The 27859-nt window shown below is 37.9% G+C and overlaps 1 protein-coding gene across 2 annotated transcripts in view; it reads left to right on the top strand.

Annotated features, from left to right (window-relative positions):
• CDK14 (cyclin dependent kinase 14) overlaps positions 1-27859 on the top strand; it is a 319176-nt gene that overhangs the window by 173158 nt on the left and 118159 nt on the right. For both annotated transcript variants that reach the window (XM_050890973.1, XM_050890975.1), the window contains 2 exons: positions 8047-8167; positions 18753-18846. In XM_050890973.1, coding sequence (XP_050746930.1) covers positions 8047-8167; positions 18753-18846 — 215 coding nt within the window. The remainder of the gene's footprint in view (positions 1-8046; positions 8168-18752; positions 18847-27859) is intronic.

Raw genomic sequence — 27859 nt, 5'->3', positions numbered from 1 at the left:
CTGGAAGCAGCCTGGATTAAACTCCATGATCACTAGAGAACCATTTGTGTCAGGCAGGGCAGCCATGGTTCAAAAGACGAGGCTGGATGATGGAACAAATGCAGCTGCATCCTGCAGCGTAGAAATGTATGCTCGGTGACATCTTAGCTGGAAAAGCAGGCACAGCAAAGTTAATTGCATTGGCTGTGCAGTACAGGGGCCAGGAGTCGGTGGCTGGTAGTTGCGGAATTGTGCCGTTTATGCGTAAGTCAGACCTTGATGGTTTCAATACCCATGTGGTGACAGTTTTTCAAATTCACAAATTCCACTCCTGCAGGGTAATGTCAAATGGCAGTGTTGTTTGATTTATAAATAAAATAGTTGTCAGATCTGCTTTTCAAAAGTACTCTTTGTAGATGTTAATGTTGTTCAAATACTTGCTTCTCCATGTAGCCCTGTTCTTGTTAAATTAACTATCCTAGACCACTTCCTGGGATCTGATCTGTTTGTAAATAAATTTACAGGTACTTGATTAGGCTTTTAGTAGCTGACCATGACTTGAGGTATTCTCTTCATCAAAGTTGTCCAGATGGGAAATGATGGATCAACAAAATTGTAGTATCCCACTGGAATCAATCACTCCATAGAGTAACATCCCAGTGGTCATGCGGCTATCGTTGCCTTTCATCAGTGTTCCAGCACTCCACAGATTAACTGCACTGAGTTGTGGACCCCATTAATACATGGAGAGAGCGGTATGTGTTTGCTGTGGCATCACCTTGTCACTGCCAGTGTTGTATGGTCAGTTAAGAAACAAAACTCCTGAGTGTAAACAACTGGGACTGGATGTTTGAATATAAATCTCTCCATAAAACTTAGCTTTTGTGTTTCTGTTTGGATAACTGTGAATCACTACAGTAGCACCAAATTGTGCTTATTTAACAGTTCTTCAGCTGTCAGATTTAATACAACATTAAACTAGAAGGATTTAAATGGCACTGCTGCCCTGTATATGATGGGCTGGAATCTGGTATGTGTTCAGTCCTCTTAGCACCCGAATGAAGGGGAAGGCAGTTGGTCTACATGATGATTTTCTAAAAAAGATAAGTCTTGCACAGCACAGAGCAAGCGTATTTATTTCTTTGCCAGTATGTTGTATTTAGCCTATCTCATGCAATATGTCAAGTACCTGCTGCACTTTTATCAAGTGATAAATTATCAAGGTACCAGTTGATAAGGGTTGGTTCATTTTTACTTGAACCCCAGATGGAGTCGTCCAAAATCAGCTCTTGCAGTCCTGCTTTTAGTTGTACAGATAAGGATCACAATAAATTGTTAACTTCATATACAATAGTCTGCAGTAAGTTGTTAACTTCTGTGGTCAGTGCTTGATGGACTATCACACTTCACCAAATTGGACATTCATAGCTCTCAGTTTGTCTCCATACAACACTTTTCTCCTGGATCACTTTATTTTTTCTTTTCTGAATTCCTTTGATTTGTTAGGGGAAAATCCTAATGACAGTGAAACATTTATACCTCAAAACTGTAGGAAAGTGGTCTGTTACCTTTCTTGACTTCAGCAAGTTCATTGCTCATATGTCTTAAAAGTCCACATATAATTTTTTTTTATTATTATTATTCTCTTCTAAACTCAAATCATTGTCCAGTATTGGGCTCATTCATTCATAGCTGCTTCCCAGTTTTCTCTCTTTTTCTCAGGGAATATTGAAATATCCTCAGGCATATTACCTCTCATTTTCAGTGAAGAATTATTTTCTGCCTGTTTGTCCTTTCTAGAACGTCCTCCCTGCGCTCTGCAGATCTTCCCAATTTAAAACCATCTGTTCAGCCATTGTTAACTCTTTGCTTCAAACCTAACAACTTCACTGTGGAATGAGTAATTCTGACATTTTCACTTACAGCCTTATTAGCAAAGTGGTGTGTTCATGCTGGGATGTTGTTAGGAGTAGAGGGCAACATCTTCATATAGATTTTTTTGTGAGACAACAAACTGAGGATCATTAAGTAAAAATCCAGAATCTGGAAAGCAAGATTTAAATCAGTTAACTGTTAAGGTATTGAGGGCACGTATACCATATCCATAATGAATCCAGGTCTTTTCCATAATGCAGAAGTTATCTTTGATGTGAAATTGCTATCTGTCCTTGAGTTCTGTTAGCTTTTGTGTGTATGTTTACAGTGTTGGTGCAGATTGTTTCTTTTTTTTTTTTCCTGCTCACACTGTTATTTTTCTGCTTCCAGACTAGCAGAGGCAGTTTGGACATATTAGTGCTGACCCAGAAGGCCATGGGAATAGATATATTTTCCCGATGTCGAAAATGGAATGTATATTTCTTTTGCGTTTCCATACCACTTTTTGATTGGAACCGGATTTTTAGTGTGTTTCTTTCTGCTAATAGACACTGAATGAATTTGACAGTCGTGGTACATGTTCAGCGTCAGTGGGCTTTTACAAAATGTGTCAGAAATTTTTTATAAGGATTTTAAAGCAGGGAAATAAGCAGCTTTATAGCTAGGATGGCTTTCAGTCAAATTAATCAAACGGATCTTTTAATATACAACCAACAGCTGAGCTCTTTCTTGTATCCCACTTTTCCACTGCCTACGATCCTTTGGGTGGCTCAGGAGGCAGAGGAAAGAGATGATCACGAAAGAGATGATGCTGGAGTTGTTGAAAAAAGAAAAACGCTTTTCACGAGGGCTTGAGTCGTTCTTTCTGGTAGCAGAAGTAGTAGTTCTGCATCTCCTCTTTCTGTAACTTGTGTTTGTCAAATTGACAGTTGAGTCCCATTCACAGACCAGAATAATTATCATCTGTGTTACTGTAAGTGATTGTCTGAAGACATACATGAGATAAGATTTGCAGGGAAAAATGATCTTTTATTAGAACAACTGATACAGCTGGGAAAACCAGACAGGCTGAGAGGCCTTACTTATTGCTCTCTTTCTCTTGAAGACTGAGTCCTGCACTCCAGTTTGGAAGACCAGTCATTGCTCAAGTGCATTTTGGGAATATTAATTGGGGAACCTAATTAGGCTCTCCCTGTTAGTGAGTAACTTTTATAAATGAACAGCACTACCATAATCTAGTGGCTGTATTAGGACTCGGACATAGGATATTGTAGGTAATTTATCTTATTTGAAAGGAGTTTAACTCAGATGCTCTGGTAAAGCTGCATCTTAGAGACAGACCCGTTCGGGTAAACAGCAAAGGGACCTGCAGGCTGCAGGGTGCTTTTGATTGCCGAGAACTGGCTTCTGGGTTAGAAAGCTGACTGCTTCATTGAAGCAGTGTCAGTGTTTCCACCCATTTTACTTTTGTTTTGCTGTCATTCAGGTGTTGACTGAATAAATATGCTTCTGTTGGAAAACAAGTAGCTGAGTAAATAGATTAAGTGAAGTTGACAGTTCATGATCTACAATTGAATATATTAACTATATTTTAATATTGTTACTGAATCATAGTTATGGTTTTATAAGCTGTTGACCTCAAACTCTAGGTAATTGCTAAAATAAACAAAACAGGAGGTTAAAAAAGGAAGCACGAAAAGAATCTGAATCCAGGAAAAACAGCAACAAAAAAACCCTTCTTTTTTTGCAGTATGCCTTGCTAGAGCCCTTTTTGATATATATCTATATGTCTAAATCAAAACAGTAAACAGCTCAATGCATTTAAGGTATAATGGAAAGGGAAACCATGCACATGGTTGGCAAGCCCTTGTTTTTGCAGACGTGACTGGTTTCCTCATTTGCAGAATCATATTCGCTGTGAACAAAGGCTTCCTGATTGTCATATGAACTTGACTAGAAAGCTATCCTGCAGCTAAAGAGATATCAAATATTAATATTTGTGCTCGTGTAGCCAAAAGTGTGTGTATTGAATAGGTCTTGAGTCTGGATATAGCTACGGCCTATTGTAAAAGCCAAATACAATTTAAAAATTACAGTGATAAATCAGTGCAATGTGTCTTGTCAATAACTGATGCTAGGTAAAATCAGATACAACCTCTGAGTCTGAGATAAAAGATAAAGCCAGATGAAGCAAAGAAAATTGTATTTACCAAGGAAGGAAATATCTTCTTACCTTTTTTTTTTTTTTTTTTTTTTTTTAAATTCAGAGTAGGAGGCAGCAGGAGGTTTTGTGTGTTGTAGACATATACATACATAGGCATAGGTCATTCACTCTGGATTTTAAATACAGGGCATTGCAGGGTATCCTGAGCTGTTGTTTAATGAATGAGTTAAAAGTAAGTTGTGGTTTGTGTCACAGCACAGGTAGATGCTGTTGTGCAAGCCTTGCAGTATGTAATGCATCAGAATAGTTTCTTCTTTCAGTTTGGATAAATAATGGCCATAGAAGTAAGTGCCTGGAGAACATTAAACAGTGTCTGTTCTTTCTATAATTACACACAAGTTCCCCAGTGGGTCTGATGCGACCTGACTTTTAATAACTGGGCCTTATGCTTGGCTTCCTTCTCTCGAAATAAGGCTGCAACAGCAGGACACGTGTTGACCTTTATCTTTCGGAAGACACAGGAACCAGAGGGGAGTTCACTGCTTTTCAGGAGGTCCTCCCTCCACCTTCCCAGGCAAAAAAGTGCTCAAGCAGCAATATGTAAATATTGGGTACTCACCTGGTGATCCTCTCCGTTTACCTTTTGGCTTTTATGCACACTGGCCATAAGGGTTTGAAGTTTCGATGATCCCCCATAAGCTCTGTCTTTTTAAAACGAGGTTGTCGCTCTTCCTGTAGTGTAACCATGGAAACAGACAGGGAACTCTTAAAGAAAGTGATCGAACATGCTGTGCTAATTAATCCTACCCTTCAGTTTTCTTTCAGTTGAAGGATGTGGTTAAATAAATTTTGCATGAGTAAGCATATTTGGATATGCAAAAGGGTGTACAATATGTAGCAAGTTGTCTTGCAGAAGGCTATCTGAAAAAAAACCCTGGTAACTGTCATCTATTTGCATCTGGAGCATCAAAACAAGAAATGCAGTATCTTGTTAGTGTTTCACATAGATATTTTGATAGCATTCTTTTTAAACTGTAAATATATCTGAAAGATGAGGATATTTTTTCATGCCTTTAGTGTGATGAGAGACGTTTGCATTAATTTTGAGTCTTCAAGTGAAAGTGTTCATAATTGCGAATGCCTTCTTTATGCAGAGCGTTATTCAGAAAAAGCAAACTTTGCTGCCTCCCTGAGAGAAAGCAGCTCCTCCAAGGTGTTAGCCTAATTCAGGTCCTTTCAGTTCTGCACAGGGAGAGCAATTGACTGAACAGCGGGACTGTGCCAAATTTTCCTCTGCCAAACTTTAGCCTTTGTGAGTATTCCCCTCAGTTGTTCACTCCTGCTTTCCATTTGGCCTTTTAGTTTCCAAAGTAGTGTATGTGCCCAACTAGGAAACCAAGTGGCCACAACTTAAAACATATGGCCTGTACCCATAAATCTCTTAAACCCGGTGATGCTGTCTGATGCCAATGTATGGCCTCAACTTGTTCTTACAAATTAAGGTTTTGTTTATAACTTCCTCCATTCCAGTAATGATCCTCTTATAACTGAGAAACCAGATGTAGCAGGTAAACCTCAAGTGAGGCTTTCATGATGTTTTGGGAGTGCAGAGCAGATTAAAGAAAAAACATTTAGTTGTCCAGCAGGCTGGGATTAGCCCAAAAGGGCCATCCTTTGAAAACTGGATGGATTTTAGTTAACCTGGAATGGATTAGAGGTGGAGGAGATCTAGAAGCAGTGGGCTGAGGAAACAGGATGGGCAGCAGTCCCAGCAGGATGGGAGGACTGGTTCCATGCTGAACGGTCGGTCACACAAGAGGAGGAAAGGTGTGCTTGGGCTGACTATAGCACTTGCAGAGCTCCATCCTGGCCAGTAAAGTGGCAAAAGCTGTCAGGCAAGCATGGATATTGTATTATTTGCAGTATGATTGCTGGTATGGCAAGTTGGGTACTCATTCCTCCCTACATGGGAGATTTCTTGAGTGTGTGGATCAAAGACTTTGTGTCATGGAGACCTGAGTTCATTTTTCACCTCACAAGCTCTAAAGTTTTTTGACGGTTTTCCCCAAACCACGTGATGCTGCTGGCTTCTTAAAAATGCCTTTTCCCTGCCTGCGTATGCTTTTTCTCCTATCAAAGCTAGGCAGAAGATTAGAGAGGAAATCGTTTGCAACCACATTCAGTCTTCCTCAAGCAAGACTAAAGGGGGGCTCATACAGGCAAAGTAGGATGGAGGCAAGCACCATCCACGTTTCTCAAATCCTTTCATAGTTTTTATTTAGCTTAATAATAGTAGGTCCATATCCACAAATTCAGGGACTACTGTTTCAGTTTAGTCACGTGGGATATAGGTGCTCAGAAACTCAGACTTGTTAATGTTTCTCTGGGCTAGGAATAAGAACTGTTCACCAGTTCGAGCATTTGGTGGTTTCTGATCTTCTAGAAGCAAAAACATTAATCTAGAGGCAGAGGCACTGCAGAGCGTGTGATGTGACCTCTCCGCTGGCCTCTTTGGGGCTGTACCTGGCCAACCCCGAGTTGTCTGTGTGAGCCAAGTTACTCATCAAGCTGGTGGCCAGGTGCACAAATGTAAAAGAGACGGAGGTCTGAAAACTTAAAAAAGAATGGTTATTTGTATTTGAAATGTAATTTTTTTAGAAGAAATTCTGGCATACAAGTCAAATTATTCCCCTACACTGGTCTAATTGCTATAATCAGCTGATAATGCAATCTACTGGCAAGATTTGCCATCATTACTATGGAGATATATTCACTGAGATTAACTGTTCTTAAATAGCTTCTCCAGTGTATTAAGAATAAAAGTGCAAAGGACTCTCATCTGCACTCTTATGTGAATTCTCATGTTGCATATTTCTTTCTGAGTGTATGACTTTGCTTTTTGGTTTCTGTAAGGTGTAAGACATGACCTTCGGTTTTAGTAATTTCATTTGTTTTGTGAAAGGGAAATGGGTAGTTCTTTGTTTAGGAAGATGCAAAAAAACCCAGTAGCGCATTCTCTGGATTTCCATTACTTGTGCATGTTCAGTGTTCCCAGCAAGGGAGCGGATGGTCTCAAGGCAGTAACTAGGAGCAGATTATTTGGAAAAGGTGTTTGCAGGCCCATGATGGGAACAGTCACCATAGCTCTGAAAATCTTTTTCCATTTCCTGGAGGAGAGAGGCTTCTGTAGGAGAACCATTAGAAAAGTATGCTCTCTACTGCTGTTTTTAGCATATGAGGGTGCCTCCTAAAAATCTTTCCAATTTCACATGAGATAGATTATGGTTGTGTAGTAATGTGAATTATTTTAAATGACTGACAAGCTTAAAAGACAGTTATTGTAAATAGTATATCTTTAGTAGGCCACAGATTTCATTGAAATGATTTCTGCTTCTGAGATTGGTGCACTGCCAATATACATTTGTTGAGAGAGAAGAATTTTGCACATACCATTTTCTGATGTATTACTGCAATATTAATATTTATTTGAATGGTAATGTGTAAATGTGTCTACTGCTTTCAGATATAAACGTGAATAAGCACGGGGTTTGCAGTGTAAACTGGAAGGTTTCCTTAGGCTCCCCTAAAAAAACCAAATCTCATCTGTGGCACTATTTGTCTGGGAGTTTCCTTTTCATTTCCTTTTTCTAAATAACATTGAAATGAAAGACTATTGATGCCTAAGGATGAGCAGTTAATGGAAATGAAAATCTTTGTTTATTTGTCTTTCATTTAGGTATACCACAATGTATCTTTGCATCTCTCCTGGGCCTGTGGCTGTCATTATGAAAAGCGTATTTTATTATTCCTTCATAATATTCACAGCTCTGTTTAGCCAGGTACTAAATGATAGATGCTACCATGTTCTTTCATTAAGTAACTTATTTGAGTACTAGAAGAAAAAAAAATGCTTGCAATATGCCGTCATGTTATGTGACGTGTGCTCATCTATCCTTTTAGGATCGTAACTATACAGCAAACTATTTCTTTGTTTTGTTTGCATTCATTTATTTGTATTTACCCCACAGGTCTTGCCAGAGCTAAATCAGTTCCCAGCCATACGTATTCCAATGAAGTGGTAACCCTATGGTACAGGCCTCCAGATGTCCTTCTGGGATCAACAGAATATTCCACCTGCCTTGACATGTGGTAAGTATAGAATCCTTACACAAGACTCTATGTAGGTGCTTTAGCTCTGATTTTTTTTAGGTGTGTGAAACAAATATGTAGCGAGATTGGTGGTACAGGTTAAAAAAACTTGTGTGTAGTAATCTGTGTAGTTCACTCAGTATATCCCTAAAGAAATCCCCTTACGCCACCCCACTGGTTGGCAGCTGGTACCTGCTGTTGACACACCACTAGAAGAGCCATTGGTGCTTTGCAAGAGACTGAGGTGTTGCTTGACTTTTATAGTCTTAATGTGGTACTTTGATATGATATGATACTTGTTTTGCAAGATAGACTTTCACCATGCCCAGCTGTAGCAAGGACAAAACCAAGATTCTCTGGATGTGAGGATACAGCCTCAGTTCTTAATCTACTGTACTTGTTAGCAGTAAATCAGTGTGACACACATCACTGAATAGTTTTCTTTCAAACCTACAGATTTTATTCAGACCTGCAGGTTTGAAAGGGCAATTTGATGTGTGCAATATATAGCACCTTGCTCCTTTTTGATAACATCATTAAGTCCTGTGTTGAACAAAGAAGATGTTTGGGGGTTTGACTGTTAGAAACCAAAGTGGAGGGTCTTGATTTATCCTGTAGGTTTTGAGGTCACATGATCTCTGTAATCTGTACAAATTCTGTAATTAGTAAGAGCTTCAACTGTGTTAGTAGAAGCAATGCATGTTGATTCAAGAAACAGAAATGTGGAAAAAAATATTTTTCTTTACAAAGAAAGTCTCATGCTCTGGAAGACGTTGATTTTTTTTTGTGTGTGTGTGTATTTGACTTTTTAAATCTATACAACTCATTTCATTTGAGCAAAAAAATACACTGAGCAAGTTTCAGAAAAATACAATTATTTTTTTTTGTAGTTTGCTGAAATATCTTTCTCTAATACAGGCAAGCTAAATTTAGAATTATGATTATGTTAAAATCTAGAGGTAACTGTAAGATAAAGTTAAAAGGACCGTATGTTTTCACATGGTGGATGAATAGTATTTGTCAAGGTAATCTTGCAGCGTAGTACTGAAACTGATGACCTAGCAGGAATATTTTTTTGCTGAGGAAGGGAACTAAGCATGATTAGGTTGTGTTTAGTCCTGTAGCCGAGATCAGAGAATGTGGGATGAAAAGCTGCGTTTTCCTGAAAATCTCATCTAGTTCTTCCCTGTAGCACTGTTAAGTCTTGACTCCTGGGGGCAGGAGTTAGAAGCTGCAGGATTGTTTCATTTGAAGGGGTTACAGAGTATAAATACTAGAATATCTAACACTGAAGAGAGCATTTAATATAACTGGGCCTCTGGCTGCTGTAGTTCCTTGACCTGTAAGTGTAGGTGAACCAAGAGGCAGGATGGGGAGGGTGAGCAAACTTCTCCAAATGTGAACGTCGTGATATTGCAACTGCACTAGAGAGGCAAAGGCAGCACCTTCTGTGTCAGCTGTCTGGTTTTCTTCAAACCATTCTCCACCTTACAGATCAAAAATAATTTCCCCCTGCATCTCAGCTTCTCATCTATCCTAAAACTGTCCTGTTTTCCCAAAGATCAGGTTCAACCTGGTGTCTTCACAAACTGTATGCAATCTCCGCATCCCATCTGCTCCTGATGTTTTGCAATCGCCCTTTTCTAAGGTACACCTCTGACAGTCTCAGTAAGAAGCTCAACTTGCTTGGGGTGAGGCAGTCCAACTGCATCAGAGGGTGGAAATAGCTGGGAGACATAAATAGTTCTTTCTGCTCATCTTCTTATAGTTCAGTCTACATGTGTTCAGTTCTTGAGTCCCACATCTTTGTGTACGCATGTACATACATGTCTCAATTTGTGAAGTACAAAGAGAATGAGAGAATATATGGAAACAGCTAAAGAAAATTTTTAAATGCTTTAATAGAGCAAACTGCTCAAAAAGTCCTCTAAAATCCTTTTTTTAGTCAGGAGACATTGGGAATTTATTTTTTTAACATTCAACAATTAAAATTATTGCACTTTGAAATTAAGGTTTGTTGGGTTTTTTTTTTTAAACTGAACAAAGGATTTTAAAACATTTTTGATTCTCACTGAGACTTTTTCCACAAATAAAAATGGTTCACTCAAAAGTTCAATAGCTTGTCAAAAATAGATCTTTTAACATTCCTCCCAATAATGATTTTAGTAAGAGAGCTATTAAAAAGTCCGGTCAAACTCTGTGGTGTTACTGTGATAGAGATCAAAGTAAGCCATGCAGCTAATAGAAGCATTTTAAACTTAGTATAAATGCAGACTAAGCATTTCCGTCATAATCATATGTTTATATTCAAATTACGTGGACAGCAGGGAAGATCAAGGAAGGACTCAAAATGCCACTTCAGCAATCCAGGTCATTATTTTGTGTCCTGACAAAAATGATGCAAGAATGTTGGGGAAGAACACAATAATTACATCTTCAATTATATCAATAAATGATGTTCTCTTGCACAGAGCATTTCGTATAGGTCTAAAAAAGATCCAGGTGCTCAGGGATAGAGGTGGTGAGTTCTGTTTCAAATGAAAAATGACGTCATGCTGCTCTTGTGCTAGATTTGTAGCCCTTACAAAATTGTTGCTGCCCTGTACAAACTGGAGAACTACGAAAAGCTTAGAAAAAAGCCCTAGTAATACAGTTTCTTTCACATGGCAGGAATTTATGTAGAGGCTCAGCTACTGCCACATCAGAAATCAGATTAGAGCAAATGTATATTGTGTGTGACAGAAGAGCTTTAGATTTTTACTTCTACACTTTGCTGGGTTATCTGAGACAGCGCTTCCAATTTGATTGCGAGAGGTGTAGTTGCATGTTAAGGTCACTTATGCTTATTTGGCACATCTAATAGTGAGCACTGCTGGAGCACAGGCAGGCTTGGGGCTTTATTTATACAACGGTTGTACATAGCTGGGCCATAATTACATTAAAACCACTTAGTGGCTTCCCAGAGCGGGAGGAAGGGAGACGCGGAGAAACCCACCTACCATCAGATTCCAAGATAATTTGGTAATTTGTTATCAAAAGTGTGTTTCTAACATTAGCATTTTTATGCAATTACTAGCATTATGTCCTTATGGCAGATAGTGTGTGCACTCCTGTGTCCTTATTGATGATCTACATGATGACAAAACTAAGCAGCCACTTCACTAAATATTTAAATAATGTTGAGGTAGAAAGCACAGCTGTTTCTTCCATTTAGAGGGGGAAAAAAAAAAAAAAGACACAGGCGCTTTGCTATAGCCATGATAAATGACATTTCATGGTGGTTCCCAAGGAACGGAAAGTAGGGCTCCTACTGAGTAGAAGACCAGCTGCATGAAAACAGAGTCCAAATATTAACCACTGGACAGTGGCTGGGAAGCAGGTGGCAGAGGCTGCAGGCTATTTTTACACTTCATTTGCCGGTGTAGGGCATTAGGATGGTAACTAAAAGCTAATGATCCACATGCAACGTTACATTCTCCTGCATTCTTTTTTAAATAGCCACTGGCAATAAAATAATATTAATGAAGATGTACATGCATTAGTGGTGTCAGGCTGGTGATGGAAATCAATGCAGTGGGCTTTGTGATTTAATGCTGACAGCATTTGATACAGCGGCATTGTGTGAATATATTATACTACCCACGACTGCATCAAAGAGTTGTGATAACCTTTGATATACCTTTTTTTCTTTCCTCTTGATGAGGACTTACTAGTAGCTAGGAAAATGGCTTTGCATTGCCTCTGGTATAACTTGTCCTAATCCTTGAATTTTACAGTCCTTTGAAAGTCAATGCAAGGAAAATAAACTTCAATACATAAAGGGTTTATGTATTACTAAAACCCATATATAAGTAATACAGAAACCTAGGGAAGAAATCCCCAAATGAACCTATTCTATTTGTTCCTTACAGGAAGAATACAGTATTAGTAAATGAAGCAATTTAAACAGGTTATTAAATCCTTTTTGATTCTGGTAACGCATGTACTGCTACATCTGGGTTGCTTACATCAAGAAGTCACCAGGGATATTTTATTTTGAAGTGCAGCTGGCTTTAAACTGTGTTTACTAACAGCTGGCCATTTTTTGCATATCCTGTTGTTTTGCTTTTAAAAAATACACTCTTAGTCACAGTTCAGGTAACCTAAGAAGTTATGGGCCGTGATATATTTTAAATTCACTTTTTTTAACTAACTTAAGCCATGTTTAGTGCTGCAGAAGAAATAGCTTAAAACTAGGCCAGTCAAATGTTACGAAATTGCTTATTAAATCACTGTTATTTAACTTTGTAACATCTGGATTGATATACATGATTTCAAATCTGATCTTAATTTAGGGAAAGCTCTTCATATGCAGTTTTTCTATCCTATTATTAGAAAAATAAATGCTATTTTTCAGAAACACACCACTTCCCACACATAGCCTGCTCTGAGTGCAGATTTGAGTGCTCACTGTAATTCCATGCATGCTTTCATGAATATTTGACCAATGAAGACCTACGACAGTAATTAAGATATTTATTAAATAAAAATGGATCTTGTCTTAGACACAAGTGCACCATATTACGTTTTTACACAAGGGACATTACAAAGGCATCTTTATCCTGTATCTGCTGTAAACAGTTTGCAGTGAGAGAAATCCAAGAGCAGGAGTCCCAGTACGCCCTGAAGAAATACTGCTTGGGGCCTGAGAAAGAAAACAGCGTAGGGTAAATTAGTTCTTTTGCCCTTCATGTTCTTTATGATTATGACCTCCACTCCAAAGAAATGCTAATCTGTAGGATTAGGAGATTAAGGTGAGGATATTGCAATAACTATCAAGGTATTGTTAATTAAACTTCTCTCGTTGTCAGTGAGTTCTTCAAAAGTTTTATCAGCTGAATTAGCTGTTGACTGGAAAATTCTCATAGGGTCGAGTTCATAGAAACACTATGTGTGAGGAAACCATCTTGGTCTGTAGTTATTGGAAAGGCGTTTCAGTTTCTGTCTAAAAACTAGTTTTATCCATTTGGAACATCAGATTTACTATCACTTTTCCACTGCTAGAAATACGTGTCGTGTGTGTCAGGAAAGTACCTTATAAAGGTATCTGGATCCAGAAAAGAAAACCAGGAAGAACATGTTCAACAGGAAAATATCTCATGGCAAAATGTTGCTCAAGTTTGAATTTTTTGCATTCTGCTTTTATGGAACAAGTGAGTCTAATAGAAAGATTCTTGCAAAAAAGGATCATGTACATTTTAATCCTTCATGAATATAATATTTTTTAATATAGAAACTCAGCATTGCTACAGAGGGTTGGGTGGCAAAACAAATTTCTGGAGCTTTTATTTCTAGGTAGTTTGGTGACACAGGCAAGAACATGAGTACTCTGTTCACTTGTAGTTACAATTGCTTCAAGACTGACTGTAAAGAAATACTTTGAACTACCATACTTTCAAGTAAACTGTTTTTCATTCATCATATCTGCTTTCTGCAGAAATTTTAATGTTGTTCTTTGTCATCATGGCAGTGAAATTTTGCTTCACTCGTTACTTCTCATGTGAAAACTGTAATCTGTTTGCCTTATTGCCCCTATTCTTTGATCAGACTGTATCTCCCATCGTATGTTACTTTTCACATATCAAAGTGGAGCGGTCATGAAAGACAAATTCCAACCAAGTTCAGCATCTACGGGTATTCTGGCAGTGTGCCACTGTAGAATTAAATCAGATTTTGGTCAATTAAGGAGACAAAAGTCCCTTGCTTTTCATTCCTTTCCCCCCAAATTTTTTCATAGTTCTGTTCATAAGCAGGATCATATAGGAATGTGACTTTTGTTTCTTAATAAATCAAACAAGGTAAAAATCTATGTGCCGTTCCAACATGTTGCATATTACTAGTGGATTTTATGGAAGAGGTTCCAGTATTACCTCTTGGTGACAAATCCATAAAAAAAAAAGTAGTCGGGTTTTGGGGGGGGGGGGTCGGGGGGGGGGGGTTTGTTTTGTTTTTTTTTTAATTCTGATATATTTAACAATACAAACTGGGTGTAGCTTGGGAAACTTGAATGAAAAATGTACTGTTCCTCTGAATTTCAGAAATCTCACTGGGAGGATTGCTGGAAGCAATTACTTGGTTTTCATAAAATGCTTTCCCCCTCTGAAGCCAAATCCTGCATACTGAAAACAGGCTTCATGACCAGATAGAAACCTTATGTGAAGACCCAGCATGGGTCTTCACTATGAAGAACATGCTGAATGTTGCCACCTGCACTGATCCTGCTAGAAAGCAGATCTGTTCAGGGCAGAAAGTTCAACAGTTTAAAACATCTATAGTAAGCATATAGGCTTTCTATAATCTTGATTTAAGTATAAACTTAAACTTGGCTTGGAAACAACTCCTCATTTCAGAGTATGTCTGTAGTCTCTTTTATGGATCCATCAAGAAAAATTGGAATATTAACTGAAGGAAACAACCCTAATCTTTTGTAGATTATGCCTCACCAAAGTTTTATGTTTTGGGTTTTTTTTTTACAGTATTCAAATACAGATAGGCTGGAGATTCTTCTTGTTGCAATAAGGATTTTTGTTACACAGAGACAGGAATGTGAATTCTTAAACCAAAAATATAAAACCAACCCACCAGTAAGCAAGTTAATTTTAAGGGAATACCCTCTTGAATTATAAAAGCTGTGCATAAAAAAAAAAAGCAGTTTCCTGAGGCATCCAACTTCTTTTTTACAGGCTCATTTACTATGTCAATTCAAATGCAAGAGTAACTCATTTAGCTGTGCTATTAACTCTTACTCCGTATAAGGCTGTATGGTGACAGCCAGGAAATTAGGCAGGACAATAGAAGAGTAATATTAGATGGTATGGCCACATATGGTCTCATCAATACATCAATAGGTTTAGTCACGCTTTTTGTCATCAGAGGGTAAGCCACCCATTTCAACATTAAATGGCTGTCACTTTTACTTTGCAAGGTTATCCTATGCCGTTCCATTGGAAAGATCTCTGAACGAAGTCACAGCATTTGGCTTATTTATTCAAAATCAGAAGTCCTATAGAGTAGGAAAATCTGAATTGAATACACTGAAATATGTTAGGCTAATGTTCTTTTGTTATAAATTATTTCTCAAGTGCTGCCTGAAAATGTCATTGTATGCTGAGTGTGCAAAAATTATAGATAAATAACATACCCTTGGAGATGCATGCACATTAAAGCCAAGTTAATTTGTTCTATTTCATATTTCAAGACGTAATCTTTGCGTCATAGAAACTAGAGATGGGAGTGATCTGTGAGATCATCTTATCCGCCCTACTATTAATGCAAATCTGTTCCCTGAAGAATATTCTTAAGTGTTTCAGCTTCTCTAGTTTTACACGACTGTAACCGGGGAGCTTCAGGTCCATTGGAGGCTGGGGTATAGCACAATCGTTAAGTGTATTTCTCTAACGCTCACCCTAAAATTTTTATTTCCTAAAGGCATTCTGCTATTTCTAGTTATACTATCTTGGATCTACCTACAGTTCTGGGAACCATTAAAATCCTAATCAGTTCTTCCCATCCTTCATTTTGCATAATTTTAAATACAGAGTCATCACGTTCTCCTTGTCCCTTGTGTTTTCTTGCAGCCAAGAATGACATCGTTCTCTTAATTTTTCCTTACAAACCAATTCTTCTGGCATGAAAATAATTTTTGCTTTGCTCAAAAATCTCTCTAACCTGTTTAATACTTTGTGAGGTCTACAAAAACAAGACTAAATTTCAAGGCCTTGTAGAGGCTTTATTTGTTTTCATGTTCAATGTGTGTGCACTTACGGTTTGTGATACAGGGATCCTATTACGTACTCAGTTTCTACTTGCTGTGAGCTTAAAATTCACTGATACCACTAAGAGTTCTAAAATACTATCTAGCCATCTTGAAGCCTTTATGTGCTATTATGGCTTTCTGGGTATTTCCTATCAGTTCAATGTAATACTTTTTTTTTTCTTACTATTTTCTTTTTTTTTTTAGTATTCATTTAATCTTCTTTTTCTATGGACTTATTCTTCAATGTGCTGAACACCGTAACCTTTGAAACCAAGCATAAGCTTAATTTTCAAGTGGGCCAAAGGGAACAGCAGTCCTCCAGCTCAAATCTTGAAGGTTGTTTATGTTTCTCTCCTCAATGATTTTAATAACCTTTTGATTTTTGTATTAGTTTTTTATTTAACTCCGGTACTCTTTCACTCTCATTTCAGCTTGTGACTAAGTGGAGTACTAGGTTACACAAGAGTCCAAGACACGTAATAGGTTTCTTCTTTCCAAGCAGGAAATTTTTCTTCAGTAGTGTTGTTTGTAGTTCTTACTTGATTTTTGGCTCATACTTGTGTCAGACCTGCTAAAAGTGGAAAATTTTGTAAATAGATTATGTGAAACAGTATAAAATATGGCAAAATCTTCCTGTTGCCTTTATAGCATTTCTGTTCAAACAGCTAGCTGAAGTTTCTCTGCAGATAGCAGTACATGCCCTCAAATGATACACTGATTTAATCAAATGCCTGTTTTCTGGTTGCAAGAATAGAACTCTAATCCTCTTTTCTTTAGTCTAAATTCAATTAGCTTTATTTCTTATCTTGAATAAATGGCTTCTGACTGAAATCTTGAATTTTTCCTTGCCCGAGATCCTGATGCTGTTTATAAGTATTTGACTAAGATATATTGTGCCTAATGAAGCACTAACCAGACTAAATGATGAATGGCAGTTTAATCAATTCAGTTCATTCGGTAACCAGCAGAAGCATATGGAACATAAATTTTAACCTCTCTTTTATAAACACGTGAATTATTCTAAAATTTGGCCGGAACTGTGCTTTCCAAAGTGTTCCTCCACTTTTCAATGCCTAAGGAGAAACTTTGCTTAATATATCTGTGCTTTGGGACATAGAATTAGAAAATAGTGATGTATGTTTAATTTTCTTCTTCAAGAAATTTGACTATCAACTCTCATTGTCCTGGAACATAAAATTATTTCATTATTCAGTAGTGGACAAAGCCTTCAGAGATGAGTAAAGCATGGGTTTTCTGCCAATAATCTTAGTTAAGTGGTATCTATAAATACTCAGCCCCGGTCTTAATGAAAATACGCAATCTGTTTTCATTAAGTTGTTTTATTCTAGAATCACTTCCTCACCAATATATGCACACATATCCCTAAAATTAAATGCTACTTTCTGAATGCATCATCACGATGCATAAGCAATGAAAAGGTATGTAATTACTACGTTCCAAATAATTTACTTCTAAAACCAAAGTTAAATTAGAGGTTATTGCTGGGATTTTGTGACAGAAACACAGCTCACAGTTTCAGGGAGAGGCGGAACCGTAGTTAGTTTTACAAATTCTTGGTTCATCTTGGTATATATTTTGGGTTATTGAATTGGCATTTGTTTTGGATGAAGGTTTCTTTTGTGTGGTTATTTACACAGACATGGTTATACAGCATACATAGGTGTTTGCATGTGGAAGAAAAATGTATGTAGAAAAATGTAATTGAACAAGTGAAAATATACAATCAAATTCTACATCCTATTGGTAGCCAAGGGGGATGTTTTCTCTTAAACTTATTTTTGCTGAGGGAACAAGCAACTCTTGAGCTCTTTTCATCCAGAAAAGATGCAAATGCAAGTTTGTAATTTGTTTTGCTTTTCAGACGCAGGAAGTCCACAGGTTATCTGAAATTTGAGTTAGAGAGTCACAGAAACTTTCCTCAACTTTTGAGAATCCGTTCCTTGTGCTGTAGTTAGTATGTCTCAGATATTTTTTTCCCTCTGATTTCCCAGTACTTCTGCCAGTGGCTTAACTGAGTTGAGTGGGATGAGGGGGACTCACGTGAAGTACCTTTTGTGAGAGACCAGGGACAGGAGCTGTAATGAGGTGGCTGTCGTGGCGGGGAGAGGAGGGAGCCCGTGGCTGCTCAGCCCATTGCAGCACCTCTCAGCCAGAGCTTCTGGGAGATGGGGTCAGCAGCCCCCAGAACTATGGGCTTTGAGATTCCTTCTTTTATGCTGGAAGAGGGGAGAAGAAAGCCCAAGCAAGCCCATCCCAGAAGTCATCTGCATTTGGGCAGTAGCTTAGTTCAGTGGCTGTGAGCAACCACATGCCCATTTCCTTTTTACTCACCTTTTTCCAGATTCTCCTCCCATGCCAAGACCTTCCAGTGTGCCTCCATGCCGTAGTCCTGTCCCCATTCAGCTTCTCCCAAGGTTGCTCTCTCACTGCCATTCCGACATCCCCAGAATTTATTTGGGAGCATGAGTATGCTGCTCGGGAAGTACTCGTACAAACAGGGAACAGCTGCTGTGCCTTTAATGGTCTCAACAGCTACCATCCATATTCCTGCTACCTCTACACTTGCCTTCAAACACCTGAGAAGTATTCATATGTATACGTTGGTTCTAGTAAATGCATGTGCTTGTCCTTCAGCCTAGCATTGATTTTAATAAATAAATAAATATTATTTAAATACTAGTAATGGATACAAAAGCATTGTTGCTTGCCATTTAATCTATAAAAAGGCTTTCTAACGTTGCATACTTTCTTTTTTTTTTTTCTCTGTAGGGGAGTGGGTTGTATCTTTGTAGAAATGATTCAAGGGGTCGCTGCTTTTCCAGGAATGAAAGACATTCAAGATCAACTTGAAAGGATATTTCTGGTGAGTTCTTTATTGCTGAAGTAATGTGCCTAAGACAACAAAGGATTGATTGGTAAATGCTCACATATTTCTTTGTGTCAGGAATTAAATTACTGATAGAGCCAAGGATCAGAAGCCTAGTCCACGAGCTAGACAGTTTACTTGATACGTTCCTGAAGACTGTGTAATAAGTTCAGATCCTAATTTTTTCAATTAATATTTCTCAGATAATCTACAGAAAGATTTTTATGCAATTGTAGAGAAAAGCTTTCCAAATGTAAGGCAATGGAAATCCAGCCAGTTTGTCATCCTCACTTTGCAAGTGATCAAAAATGACAGTTCTGGTTGGTGCTCTATTAATATTATGCTAATATTGTAATGTCAATGGCAAGTATTTTTTGTGAGATGGACATATAAAGGAAAAGTAAGATAGGACATAAGGTGAGAAACAAAATGGGAAATCAGAAATCATGCTTATACTCAAGTTCAACAGGAGTCCTTGACTACTGCTTCTGCAGCCTGGTTGGGCCCTTCATAAGGTATATGGGTAGCCCATAGGCATGGGTGACACATCCACATTGGGAGTGAAAGAAGAAGTAATTTATATCGAGCATAAACCATCCTTTACACAGTTTTCTTTCCAGGGTTGTGGTTTTGGGTTTTTTGGGTTTTTTTGGTGTGTGGTGGTTTTTTGGGTTTGTGGGGTTTTTTGGGGGGGGGGAGGTTGGTTTTTGTTTTTTTTAAACTTGCTCTTTCTCCCATTGTACTCTGGGTTTGGCAGTTCCCTTTCAAAAGGCTCAGGAACAACTTTTCTTGACTGCCTGATAAAGGGTTTCATTTACTCCGATGCCTGCTGGGAGCTGTGCTGTTGTGGAGTGGGTTTGTTCAGGGAAGCCACTGCTCACCCAGACGCTAGCCAAAGTGGCTCCTGGTACTATGGGGTGGCCATCAGGGAAAGTCTTGCAAGAGCAGCTTCTTCCCTCAACCTGGCAATCTCTGTTTTGCTTCTGACCACAAATTTAGAAGGGAAGCACGAGCATACCCTTGCTTTTAAAGGGTATTTTGTTAGTAGCCATTTATTTCAAATGCAGAGGATTTATTTGGGATTCTTTTTTGGCCCATGGGGAGGGAAAGGCTTCCATAATGTGTTTATAAAACTTACATTCTTCATTTTACTCAGACTTCCTTGTACTATATCTCTTTTGTTGGGACATCAGGGAATTTAGGAACTGTTTTTAGGAATGACTCAGGAAAAAAATATTTCTCTAAAACAAGACCTTATTTGATTGTGATATAAAAATATCTCATTTTCTGTAAAATATTTTATTATTCTCCCTGCTTGGCTAATACCTTGAAAATTCTGTGCTGTGGAAAAATAGCTGTGCCACAATGTACAAGGAGCAGCAGTTCTGAGCAGTTCCTGTAACATGTCTAATTGCTTCGTTTGTTTGCCAACTTGTGTATTTTAAGCTAGCAACTTCTGGGCCAGTTTTTTGCTTTCTTAAATTATTATGGTTCTCATTTATTGGGATGAAATTTCCTCCTTATTTATAGAACAAGAAATTTTGAAAACAATAAATTCCTCTTTGGGGCTTCATCTCATTTATTGTGGTAAAATTTTAGTGAGTGTTTTTGCTATGGAAATTAAGTAGACTTCTAAGAGCAGAAATCAGTGCTTCCTTTAACGGGGCCTTTTTCCACTATATCATATGAGATCGTATGATATAGTGCAAAAAGTGATAGTGATAGGTATATCATATAAACCTATTTTTGTGTGCCTTTTGTAAACCTTTTGTATATTCCCATTTTCTTTTCTCTTCCCTATCTTTGCAATTATTTGTGTGTTAAAATGCCAAGATAAATACACCCCAGGATGAGTTTTGAGGCCTGCCAATATTTTTAAATTCTGTTTTAAAACTGCAGCTGCAAATATTGAGAACAGTGTTGAAATAACAAGGGATAATTTATTGATACTGCTTCTTTAATTTGATCTTTTACAAACCTTCAAATAAAAAGATAAAATTTTGGACTGGATAGTTTTATGGTCCGTTGTAAATCAGAGTTAATTTTTAAATCCCAATTAATTAGGCTTTCTAATGGAAGTGTCTAGTTACCCTTAGCTAAATAGTTTCAGTGAGTGCCTTCCTAATGTACTCTAAGCATCATTAAGAATTTAAGTTATCTATTTAAAAGTTACAAAACAAAGGATTATTCTTGTTTGGTTTTGTATTTGAACAGAAGGATTAAATTCATTCGTTCTCCAGTGAATCATGTATAGTGTGGTAGTTAATAGCACTGAAGTACAAAATTAATCAGGTTGTTATACCAGATAACTAATACAATTAACTCCCACGCAGTGAGCACTTACACAGCTGTGAAATAAACAGATCAACCAATAAAAGACTTTTCCACAAAGTCTTCCCATAGTTCACGTTTTCAACATCCAACAGTAATGGTTTTCTTGTAACAAAGGGTAGTCTTCTGAAAATGGTGTAAAGTACAGTCCACCTTCACACTAATCCTTTTGTTCTGTAGTCCTCTTCTAAAATACACAACTTCCAACAAAAGGTATATTAATCTGTGTCATATCCGTTGCCGTTGTTATTAGTCATAGCTACATGTCTATAGCGCGTAAGAGTCCAGGTTGCAGCTTGAGGCTTTTAGGGAATCAGTTACATTGTAGAAGGAAAGTCACAAAATGCTAAGAAATAATAGTCATGAAAAGTGAACAGAATTTAATGTGAATAACAGTTTAAAGTTCTTAAATGGCTGTTTGATTTCCGATTGTGTAATTTCCCATTATTATGTAAATGAAATTAAAATATGTTGTATGTATGCTGTTTCAGCGATTATCAAGTGGAAGTCAAAGAGAGATTCTCTAAATGCTTTTGCGTATCTCTACCATTGGCATTCGTCACATATCTACATAGCAAGAGTAGATACAACCCAGCACACCACATATGTTTCTCCTCGTTATGACTGATGTTTATTTATGTTTAATAATGGCTTAATTAAGTGATTGTATATAAAAGATTAAGAACAGAGATTGATCTTTCAGTTTTGTTTAAGAACTTTCTCTTGAAGCTTGTGTTTCCTGACTTCTATTGTTTTAAACATTTGTGGGCTTTTAAATGGTAATATACACTGATTCTCTGTTTCTGTTACACAGCTGTTTATAATAAGCATTCTCAGGTTCCATTACTGCAATAGGCCTCAATAAAATAGCAAGGGTTTATAAACCAGAATCTGTTCTCAGAATTGGACCAGCACTTAGAGATGTTGATGAATGAGCAAGCTGCAAGTTGTTATTGTCACACTTTGGATCTGATAATATGAATTCTTTTTCCATCTATATTTAAGTGTGAATAATCTCTTTTAAGAAAACTGTACTTACCAAATAAAATGGAAATCACACATATAAGTACGTTGCTTTTTCAAAGACGTTTAACAGTGAATAAATGTCTCAATGCAGAGGTCATTTGATTTAATCAGTATACTATTACATCTTTACTCCTACTTTTTTCCTATATATTGGAACTGAGGTTGCATTCTGGATAGAACTGCATCATAGAAAATGAGAGAAAAGTGTAATGACAGCCTGTAAGAGCTAACAAGTCTTTTGCCTTGAAGTATCAAACTAGTGATGTGTCATCATCATTTCCAGCACAACTAAGAAGATCCACCAAACTGTTTTGCCATTCTCTGAGACAAGCAGCTTGAGGTTTTGTTGCAAGATGCTAGGTCTGATGGACCAATAATCTGACACAGTAATCTCAGTATTTCTATTTAGTCTTGTAATATGGGCACAAGACAGGATGAAGCTTCGATCAAGTACATGTTGAACAGTAAAACTATTGTGGTTTAAGCCCAGCCGGCAACTAAGCACCACACAGCCGCTCGCTCACTCCTTCCCCCTCCTCCCCCGTGGGATGGGGAGGAGAATCGGAAGAAAAAGGTAAAACTTCGTGGGTTAAGAGGAGTTTAATAGGACAACACAAGGAGAGAAGAAATAATAATAACAATAATACTAATAAAGGAATATATAAAGCGAGTGATGCACAATGTGATTGCTCACCAACCGGAACCCAATACTCAGCCTGTTCCAGAGCTGCGATCCCCCCTCCCCCGGCCAGCTCCCCTAGTTTATATACTGAGCATGACGTCAGTATGGTATCGAATATCCCCTTGGCTAATTCGGGTCAGCTATCCTGGCTGTGCCCTGTCCCAGCATCTTGTGAAAATTAACCCTATCCCAGCCAAACCCAGGACAAAAACCATGGGAACAGGAAAAATATGTGAGGCAATCTGTTGAATCAAAATAAAACTACACAAAATTGGGAAATATGGTTTGGCTTCTGATATGGAGTAGCTAATATCTTTATCGGTAGTTTATTCCTATTGATCATTGTTAGCTAGATCACTCCTCTAGATGCAAACTTTGAGGTTTTCTGTATCAAGGAGAACCTGCTATTGTAAATAAGCTTTAATTATGTCTAGGAGTAAAAACTGCACCAAATGCCTTCAAGCTAGCCCTGTGCTGGGGAGAGTTGACAGCTCCTTGGATCTGGTGATGATCAGCATGAATTAGTTGTGTTAAAGCTGATTACACTGAGAAGCGTGCAGTTTGCCTGTGCATGCCTTATCCTGAGCCACACTGGAGGTACCAACTTGGTTACAGCTCTGATTTTGATACAAGGTTGTGCTTTTATACTTGCTGTTCATACCAGATCAGAGTTGAATTTCTAGTGCTAGCTTAATTTTCCTTCTGGAGAGAATTTTTTAAGTGGGAAGGTACTTCTGTCTTTTCCACTTTACATGAGGTTTCTGAGAGCCACTATAGATCAAAGTGAATTTTCCTCCCAGGCTCCGAAGCCTTCCCGATAAGGGAATAATCTGTGCGTTGGCTGAACTTCAGTCTTGGTGCCAGCTACACTGAAAATTACATTTCACTGCAAGAATAATGTACAAAGAGTTCTCCTGATACTTTGTAGATCTCTGCACAGGCAGGACAACGGCATTTAAATGCTGTTTTATCTGTAAATGGGCATTCACTCTGCAAACACAGTTGTGGGATGCATGTGCGCCACAGGAGCTTCACGCTGCAGGTAACGTGCCACAGCAGGAGTGGAAGTTTGCAGCGAGAAGCTTCTGTCTTCCCTGACACGCATATCGCAAAAAGCTGAGGACTCCTCTCTGGTATTGGATGCTATTGCTCTGTTGGGTGCCATAATGCACAGTATTAAAAAGTAATTAAAAGAGAACAATATCCATTTGTTGAGCCCAGCAGCCTGGTATGCCAAAGGGCGACGCCGGAAACGCTAGCTTTCTGCATGGAGCTGTACAGCAAAGACTCACAAGAGTTTGCGATTTCAGATAGTTATAAAAACTGGCATTTTCCTTTTAAATGGGAATGGAAGTGTGACTTCTGTTATTGAAGATTTAAAAGGCTAGCAGTATTTTTTCTTTGAGAGATATATATATACACATACATATATATATGACTACATGCCTGAAGTGTCTTCTATCACGTAATGCAGGTTAGTAGTGTTTCCTCCGCGGCTCTAATGTTAACAGGCGTTTGTGAAGCTGTGGAGCTTTCTCCCTGTGCTTCTGTATCTGAAGGTTTGCTTCACGTCACTGACGACTTCTAAAGCCTGAAATAATACATTTTAACAGGCCTCACTTTCATTTAAGCTTATGACAGACCCAAAGGAGCCATGCTTTCTGGTACATTGTGTTAATAACATCTTTTGGGAAGCTAGCAATGCTAAACCCAAGGGAGGAGTACTTTTAACTATTGGGTTTTGAAGTTCACCTGTGTAATGAGGTGTTTAGTCAAATTTATTGGTCTTTTATTCCTGTTTCATTATTCGATACATGTTTTTCTGTCACTTGGTAAATACTTTGGCTCTGAAATACAGCTTGTTCATCTCTGATGGAATAGATCTATTTGTGAGGCTGGACCTGAGCTGAAATTTTATTTTGTGTAGACATGGTATCTGTGGTGCCTTATATGTTGCAGATGATTAATCTAGTTGGATAAAAAGTCTTCATCTTTGTAAAATAGATAGTTCTTGCTTAGAGGGGGAAAGTTTTCTATGAACAGCTTGTGTTTTCCTCCCATCTCTCTCCATTTTTCTCCCACCAATGACTTCATGAGGAAAACAAGGGGGTTTTTGAAACTCTAATTAAGTAGAAACCTAACTGCTGAGTTCTATCTTCTGTAACACAGCGTGTAAGTAGAATGAGAGAAGTGCAATGTATTATATCCTGCTAATGAATTTACCTCTGCTTTGCTTTAGCATAACAATATGCAAAATATTTCACTTCTCTTCAGCACCACTGAAATTAATTAAATAAATAGCAGGCTTCTCTACCTGTGGGTCTTCTCTTTGAAGTTGTTAGGCACTTATTCAGTATTTTACTGCAGTTGCCTGCAGGTTTTGCACTGCTACCACTTTTACAAGGTTCCTTTCTGGGCTTTATGTCTTATGCCAAACTTCAAATGAAAGTAATTCTAAACTAGGCAAGTATGAGGTGAATTAACCTTTAAAATGATCTTTAAAAACCAAAGTAAATCTTCTATGTATTCATGCTTTGTAAAGGATTTTGGATTTTTAAGAGTTCTTTTTGAGGAGTTTCAGCTCAGTTTTAGCTCTCTGACTGCACTGTATTATCTTCTGTATCACTGCATGTGTAGTCTTTTTCCTTTATAACAGGGCACAAGGTATTTGATGCTAATTTGCGTTTACCTCTTATAAAGAACTCCGGTCCTCACCATATCTGAGTAGCCATAGTCTGTGTTGTTCTTTGCCTTGTATCATTAAACCCATATGGTATTGGGTGAACAAACTAGGCCTTGGATTTAAAAATAGCAATCTTGTAAAAATGTAGGAAATATTTATGAGGAATGTTGTCTATGTGTAAAGGAGGCTTTAAAAAATATTAAAGTTATATCTTGTACTGTGTTAACATTTCTTTTAGAAAAGGGGACACATTCATCCCATTCATCCATGTTTAAAGTCATAAAAATACCCAGCAGTATATGATGGACACTTGCCAGGGGAACTACCAGCTGGTAGCAGGAGGGAAGAGGAGGAGGGGAAATAATAAATGAATGTGTAACCCCATCGTTGACTTTCAAGGGCTGGCTGGATGTCAGGCCAGCCAGTCACACAACCTGATGCACATAGGTGTCATCATCTGCTTGCGAGAAGATGTTCCCCTCTAGCCGGCTAATTCTGAGCAAAACCCTGAGTGTGGCTGGGATTGCAAGAGCTTGGCTTATTATCAGCTTGGTAGTGCAAAACATGAAGAGTAATTGGCTATCAGAAAGAGAAAACAAATTAAGACATGGTTCAGTGGAAAACAATGGCTTTGTGGTTTTCTTTGGAATCGGAATGTTTCTTTAGTATCTGCCATATTTCAGTTGCTGAATAAGAAATGGGCTATAATTATAAATAAGCGTTGTTTGTTTTCCAGGCTTGCCTCTGGCCTTTGAGAGGGTGGTTACAGGCAATACTTTGAAAAAAATGTGCTGAGACTCAGCTGGTGTAAATCAGTGCAGCTCTGTTTACTTACACTGGTGTACGTCTTTGCAGGCACCTTCCTTCTTGGCCCCATAAACCATAGAAATAGATTTCCCCCCCCCCCCATGTAAAATCTCTCTCTGTACAGATTGTGTCCACATGTGTTATGGAGCTGTAATTGCAAACATTTTTGCACGCAGGTGACACTGAACAGAAATGCAATTGCAAGCAATTTGTGCATATTACAAATGGAGCTGAAGCCCATTCTGAACAAAAGCGTTGGTCTGTTATCCAAAAACTAATGCTGCAAGATAATATTGTGCCGTATAAAAGCACAGGCCTATTCATAAACCTGCTTTGATATGCTGGCTTTATTTACTAGGGAAGATAATAAATGATCAGACATCAAATAGTCATATTGCTTTCTCTTTCCATTTCGTAAATAAAGGAACAATGTTTAATACACTTGAATCTTCTCTTTTCCCTTTCCTCTTTTCCTTGTGTCTGAATTGTACATCACATGCCAAAAGCGGGTTTTCTGAAGAGCATCTTGGTTGCCAAAATTGTTGTTTATAATCTGTAGCTCAAGTTCAAACATCCTTAAAGTTGAAAATGTCTAAAAATCAGTGTTGAGGTAGTTTTAGATGATGATTTTAGAGACAGGTTATGAGAATCTAAGATTGATATGCCTTACCTGTCTGCAGATGTTTCTTAAAAGACTTCAAGAATTATAGCTGATTTCTTCTGCCCTTCTAAGAACTGGTAAAAGTATATAGCTTTTTCTATCATGGTATCTGGGGGAAACATCCCCTTCAGCCCACGCACATGCCTGAGGTACCATTTGCAATAGGCCTAATTTGAATAACGGTAGACTTTAATAGCTGTTTTAGTGTTTCCTGAATCAGTGCCCTAGACTAAGGTATTAATTTAGCAAGGTGCTGAGCACTTGCCGTAAGACTGAGTGTCTTCAGCTATCACTGTCATTTACCCAAGCTGCTGATCCTCAGTATCTTTCTATAAGCTAAATGTAAATTTTCAGATAAGCTTAGTGATTTCAAGAAGTTTCAGGTTTTCAAGGGCTAACAGTAATCCACCTTGATTAGGACAGCTGCTTTTCTAGTTCATTAAATGGCTATGGTTAAATAATTTAGGCGTTTAATTTGACAAACGTTGAAAATTCTGTATAATCTTGTCTGAGTTTTAAATATGCATATAAAAATGCTGTCACACAATTTCTATGTCCACTATTTGTGTGTTGCCATTACTTATGTGACTTCCACAGAGCAAAGAAAATCAGAAGGAACGCATCTCCCCTGAATTTTTTTATTCTAATTGGTTTTTTTATTATTACTGTCTTTTTATTATAAGAGAAAAGTAACCAACAGGAAAAAAGCTGCATTAGTTTGAAACTGCCTTGAAAAGTACTGGACAAAATCAGTATTAATAAGTAGGAAAAGGAAAGAAAAAAGGCTACAGAAATGGAATATATTCTGCTTTGTAAGAAG

This window comes from Gymnogyps californianus, chromosome 2, assembly GCF_018139145.2.
Source record: "Gymnogyps californianus isolate 813 chromosome 2, ASM1813914v2, whole genome shotgun sequence".
NCBI classification, from domain to species: domain Eukaryota; kingdom Metazoa; phylum Chordata; class Aves; order Accipitriformes; family Cathartidae; genus Gymnogyps; species Gymnogyps californianus.
Note: the sequence above shows the minus strand (reverse complement) of the source record. Positions and strands in the feature narration are given on the sequence as shown.